Source organism: Pipistrellus hanaki (assembly GCF_964339955.1).
Source record: "Pipistrellus hanaki genome assembly, chromosome: 6".
In the NCBI taxonomy this organism is placed as follows: domain Eukaryota; kingdom Metazoa; phylum Chordata; class Mammalia; order Chiroptera; family Vespertilionidae; genus Pipistrellus; species Pipistrellus hanaki.
Window position 1 is genome coordinate 33,608,207 of NC_140508.1, and position 6,500 is coordinate 33,614,706.

The 6,500-nt window shown below is 40.6% G+C and overlaps 1 protein-coding gene across 1 annotated transcript; it reads right to left on the minus strand.

The window, feature by feature from the left end:
- Nucleotides 1-4,252: 4,252 nt before the first annotated feature.
- LOC311624815 (beta-defensin 127-like) lies at nucleotides 4,253-6,137 on the minus strand (the record flags this gene model as incomplete). Its single annotated transcript, XM_084888418.1, has 2 exons — nucleotides 4,253-4,506; nucleotides 6,089-6,137. 2 exons carry the CDS (start codon nucleotides 6,135-6,137, stop codon nucleotides 4,253-4,255), a joined length of 303 nt encoding a protein of 100 aa, XP_084744544.1.
- Nucleotides 6,138-6,500: the final 363 nt, after the last annotated feature.

A 6,500-nucleotide genomic window follows, 5' to 3' on the forward strand; every position in this document is an offset into this window, starting at 1 on the left:
ACCATCAAGGTGGTTCCTTTTGAAATTTGGACTAGGAGTTAGAGTAAACTGCTGGTTGAGGATAGTGAGGGAACACAGCATTCACTCTGATAAAAGTAAAATACTTTGGGTCAAAATTGAGGATAGCTGCTTCTAAAATTTATATTTGTACTAAACAAAGTCACAAATCGGCACCCAGAGAAAAACACTTTGGTCCCATATAGAATCCCTTTTATTGCATTGCTTCACCAGCATTCATGGTTGTGGCTTTGTTCAGGTTTATTGTGAGGAGACACTGCACTACAACCTATAGTGCTTGCTTTTTGAGAGGAAAAAAGGAGACCCTTATCTTAGGTCACTGTTTGAGGAAAAAAGCCTATATTTTCTCAGGGCCTTGTATCTGTTCAAAGACCTACCTCAGCTTGGATCACACCATATTCCCAAACATAGAGAAGACACAGTCTCCTTTCCAACGACAGTGGGCTAGGTGAGGGGAAAGAGTGAATAGGGACATGAAGTGACAGCAAGGTCAGTGGAATCTGGGAAGACGGAGTAGATTACCTTGGATGACTATATTGAAGGAAGAATCAGCATCATTCTACAGTCACTTAGGTAAAGGAAGATTTATTTATGACTATTAAAAATGTACCATAACTATTAAAAATGTACCCTGGTTCAATCCATGGCTCCCAGAATTCATTCAGGGCATTTAAATCAGTAGCTGGAATTGTGATTATGAAGCAAGATAAGGGTGTGTGTGTATGTGTGTGTGTGTGTGTGTGTATAATATATTAGAGGCCCGATGCATGAAATTCATACAAGAATAGGCCTTCCTTCCCCTGGCTGCCGGCACTGCCTTCCCTCTGGCACCTGGGATCTGGTCTTCCCTCCGGCCCTGACTTTGTCCGGAAGGACGTCCAGAATGACATCTTGAAGAACATCCAGTCTAATTAGAACATTACTCTTTTATTATTATAGATACTACAGGCCTGGTGCATGAATTCGTGCATGGGGGGGGCCCCTTTGGGTGGCCTGCAGGAATAGGGCCGAAATCCACAGTCCAGTGCCGCCTGCAGCTCCTACCTGCTGCTCTCATGCATCCCGGCCCCACTGGGCCTGCTGTAGGCTTGTGCCCAATCAGTCCTGATCAAGAGAGACTTGTGCCACTGCAGCAGCACTCACCAGCTATGAGCCCTGTATCTGGCGCCTTCCCAAGGGGAGTAGCCTGCAGGATCAGGCTGAAACTGGCTCTCCAAAATCCCCTGAGGGGTCCCAGATTAGGAGAGGATGCAGGTCAGGCAGAGGGACCCCACTGGTGCAAGTGCATGTCATAGCGACTGGTCAACCAGTTGACTATCTGCCCCGTGGTGGTCAGTGCACATCATAGTGAGCAGTTGAACAGCCTTAGCATATCATTAGCATATTACCCTTTGATTGGTTGAACACACTGACCACAAGGGGGCAGACACATACAGGAACTGCCATGACACACACTGGTCATTTAAAAAGAAATGGCACCGCGGACCTGGTGCTGACAAACCAACACTCGTCTTCCCCCAAGTGGGACACAGGCCCTGGAGTGATACCCAACCTAATCTCAGCCAATGCTTCCAAGCCCCCATGGTGCAAAATGCGTCCCACAGCCCAGCCCAGCTCAGAAATGGTCACTGTGGGCATTGGGTAATGATTTCATTTAGCAATGCCTGGCTTCCTCTCTCTTGGAGTTTCTTCAGTCTGGGAACATGACTTGTTTTATAGCCAGGTGTAAATATTTTACAGTTTAACCAAATGTCTGTAAAGCATTTTCACATTCCTCATCTCATTTGATCCTCACAGAAGTCCTGGACTAGGTAGATAGGCGACTTGTAGAATCTTATTTTCTTTTCATTAGCCTGAAAATGGAGATTTAGAAAGTTTAGAAACTTGACCTGACTGAAAAGAAGTAAGAAACGATGGAACTTGAAAATGACTTCAGGTTTTCTCACTGTGCAGAATATAGTCAAACACTGCTACAGTTAAATATTTTACCCTTTTTTTCTCCCTGCATGATCTACAATAATAATCTGCTTCATGTTGATATTTACTGCTGTGTTGCTCACAATTACTTGAAAGAGAAGTTGGAGTGCTTCACTGGGCTGGAGAAAATTTAGCTAAATCAGAAAGCAGGTCTAATTAAGCAAGTTTATAGATAAAGCTCTCGCTGGTGCCAATCACATGCGTGTGTTTCAATCTGTCATTGTTGATGGTGGATTTGGTTGACATTTCTATTATAGAGAAAGGGCGAATAGCAATATTAAAATATTTCTTCTAGTTAATTTCCTTTCAATATGCATGAATCCGTGCATGGGGACACTTCACTGAGTGACATTACCATCACATCACTCAGTTTCTCATGTCGCTGTAGGCTGAAACCTGGGCGTCACTCTCATTCCCACCACATCTGATGAATAACCAACTATTATAAATTATAGCTGCCAAGTAATTCTCTAATCTACCCACTTTATTCCCTCACTCTGGTCCAAACCACCTCTCACCTGGCCAATTGTAATAACCATTTAATCTCTCTTTTCATATCTACTCCCAGTTTCAATGCATTTTTTTTGCGTTCAATATAGAGTGATTTAAAGGTGCAGGCAATCACATTATGACCCAAGTCTGGAGGGGATGTTGGGTATCAAGCCATAGAAAAACAGTAAAGGAATGAAAATTGACCTCAGAAGATCCTGAGATGAAGGATAGGGATCTGAGGTGGGAGTGTGTATCACTGAATATGTGCACAGTCTCCTGATCTTTGTACTGTCTCCATAGTTTTGTCCTTTCCAGAGTGTCCTAGAGTTGGAATCATACAGAATGTAACCTTTTTACATTGGCTTCTTTCACTTAGTAATATGCATTTACCGTTCCTTCCTGTCTTTTCATGACCTGACAATTCATTTCTCTTTAGCACTGAATAAATATTCCATTGTCTGAAAGTATCACAGCTTATTTATCTCTTCACTTACTGCAGGGCATCTCGGTTTCTTCTAGGTTTTGGTAATTCTGAATAAAGCTGCTATAAATACTGGTGTGCAGGTTTTGTGTAGACATTCAACTCACTTGGGTAAACACCAAGAACTGCAATTGCTGGATTGTATAGTAAAAGTGTGTTTAGTTTTGTAAGAAACTGCCAAACTATCTTTCAAAGTGGCATGTCCCATCTTTTAATGAATGAGAGTTTTACTCCACATCCTTGCCAGCATTGTGTGTTGTCATTGTTTTGGATTTTGGGCCTAATACTGCAATTTGGACCAATTCCTAGGTCCTTTGCATTTTCTCTAAACTCCAAAAGGCCCCAAGCACCAAAAGAATGCTGTTATTAGTGGTTAATACACACAACAACAACAGAGGCCTGGATACATGGAGGAGACTGACAGCTGCCAGAGAGGAGTGGGGAGGGGGTGACAGGGTGAAAGAAGGTGAAGGGATTAGCCAAAGAACATATATGCATAACCTACAGATATAGGCAACAATGTGGTGGCCAGAGGGAAGGGGTAGCGGGGGACAGGTGAAGGTGGGCAAAGAGGCAGGGATGGGGACATCTGTAATGGTGTCAACAATAAAAATATAGTTAAAAAAATAAACAACAAAGAAACTCCTCCATCTTGGAATTATATATTTATGTCTGCCTCCACCTTATATAGTGAGTGCCACCATAGTGGGAACCTATTCATCTCTCCCCAGTTCACTGATTTTACAAAGGAACTAAAGAAATTAGACTTTCCATAGTTCAACTTTGGTTGTTCTATTCTTAAATCAAAGTGCACGTATATCCTTCTGAACTGTCCTATCTTTTCTAATTTCCTTCCATTTGTTGATTTCAGTCTGTTTACTCGAATCACTTTCTTTACTATCAGTCACCTGTTGATATCTGACACAGTTCACAAGGTACCACTTTTAACTCACTGGTGAATTTCCCCTGCATACTTGGCTTCACCAGTCTCTCTCCAGAATTACATGTCTACTTTCCTGAGCTTCTTGTTTCAATTTACCACATAGATTTTTTTTTTTTGTAGTGTACTGGTTATATCCCCCTTTCAAGGGGATGTTCTGAGTTCTTATCACTTGGTATACTGAGTGTCCAATTACTAGTTAAAGAAGAAATAAGTCAGAAAACTGGCAATGAACTTTATTAGAATCTGCTTTACGGTCTACTGAGAATTAAAGAACCAGATAGGAAAAGATGTGGTTTACTAGAATAGGTTAAGAAATAAATGAATGGAGAATTGTACTTGATTTATGGAGAATTTGTCTTGTGGCTTATATAATTTCTGTCATATCCATCATAATCTTGAGGTAAAGTTATTGCAAAAGTCACTGGCTTTGGACGAGTTGGCTTTGGTATTCTTTTACGTGCTTCCAGTTCCTTGATATTGAGGCAACAATATCTCCCATTTTCACATAGTACTTCACGTATTTCAGTTACTTTGCATATTTTTCTGCAGTTTCCTTGTATATATTGATTCCAGCATTTCTTAAGTAGTTCAGTTACTGTGCACATAAAAAACAATTGATCAAGGTCAGTGTTTGAGATTGAAAGGCAACTTTGGACATGGAAAGTATAGAGGAAATTTGTAGGGATTAGGTGCATGAGAGATTCACAAGACAGATGCCCATCATATCCCACAGGAGATGCCCCAAGAAGGCAAACCTCAGTGTTTATATCTATCTGATTACTCATATTTAGTTCCTCCAAGGTTTTGGGTTTCCAGTCAACATCTGATGGACTCCATCAAGAGCATTAGGTCATATATAGGAAAACAAAGAAGCTGGTTCCTTGATTTCAGGGCATGGCACTATATCAGGGTACCACAGCAAATCTTCCTCTGTTTGAATGTTCCCAGGTCACTCATTTTTTTTAAATAACTGCTCCACCTTTATTACCCAGAGTATAATAATTCTTTGCTGTGTTATTTATTTCTGGGTTAAATTCTGTTCTTGGGTTCATACTCACTGTCATGGTCAAGAATGACTTTCTTATCCAGTCAAGTTATTTTTCCCCCTAAATAATCTTCCTCCCTCCCCCGTTAATTCTTAGCATTGTCCATTTCTTTCTTCTTTCTTTCTTTCTTTTTTTTTTTTTAGCATTGTCCATTTTTGTCAATGCCTATCTTCCTTTGGCTTCTAAGTTATTACAATAATCTTGGATTTGTTTTATGACTTCTCATTCTTCCTCTACCTCCAGTTGCAAGAATTCCTCCAATATTCAGTCCCAGACTGAATAAAGCAAAGGCTCACCTTGAGATATATTTTTTCCTTTAGTTATCCTAAATACTTTCTATGATCTAAGGGTTAGGAAGTTCAAATATTGGTTTCTGGGCTGGTACAACCTTCTAGAATAGGTCTCAGAGGAAGATTGAGAACAAAGATTCCTCCAACCTCAGGTTTTAGAACCTCTTTGATTGTTAGGAATTTATGGACCCAGGGACATGCCATCACCATTACTATAATAAGAGGCAAATGTAATAGATATGGTTTTGAAAGAGAAATTTCAAGTTCTTAGTATGTGCCAACCCCTATGCTAGGTATTTCACAAATGTTATATCATTTAAAAAGGTCCACATGAGTCCGGTGTCATTATCTCCACCAGTGAGAGTCTTCACCATTTATCCAAAACTGACCGACCAGAAGTAGACATCAAAGGCCTGTTTCTTAAACCTGACTCCAAAGTTTGTGAATATTCACCCTCTGTAGTAAAATGGACTAATATATATCTATTTCCACTCTTTCCACACTATTCACACTCATACAATGGAAGACAATATGATTGGATGTCAGAATAAAAACTATATCCAAAGAAATAAGTGCATCCTTAGATATTGGGTGCATTACTTTCTACAATGAGACTTTCCCAGAGGAAACCATGGCTTCTTTTCAACTCTGAATATTCCTTTTTAAGAATAGTACCATGGTAGAAGGCCTCAGGAAGAGGGAATCTAATGACATTGGGTAGACTTCAGTCATCCCTAGGGTACCTATTTCCTAATACTATGAATTATAAAATTATCTTGGGTTCTTAGAAATACTCTATCCCATGTTGATTTGTGTGAACCCCTGGAAAACTCTAGGTTACCTGTGGGCTTCTGGGAAAGCAGAATTACAATGATCAGGAAGAGCTTCATAGTTAGGCTTCCCAAGGGAGGTGGCAGCCAAAGTTCTTGGTCCAGTGAGCTACACACCATGTCACCTTCCTCAGAGACTTGGATTCTTATGCACTGAACCAGAATAGATGGTATGGTACGAAATGTGTCCCCAAACTTCCCATCTGTGGATTTTGCACCATGTGGGCAGGCACCGGAAATTTGAGGTCACCCACTTTACCCCTACATGGAATCAGATGCAGCATGTTCTATTTCATCACCCCTGATGCCATTCTGTGGGCTGTGGACTGCTGGGGAGAAAAATCTGTGCCAGATAGACCAAAGTAGACATGTACTCACTTCTAAGAATGAATGAGTTAATATAAATAATGAAGCCTATTCCAT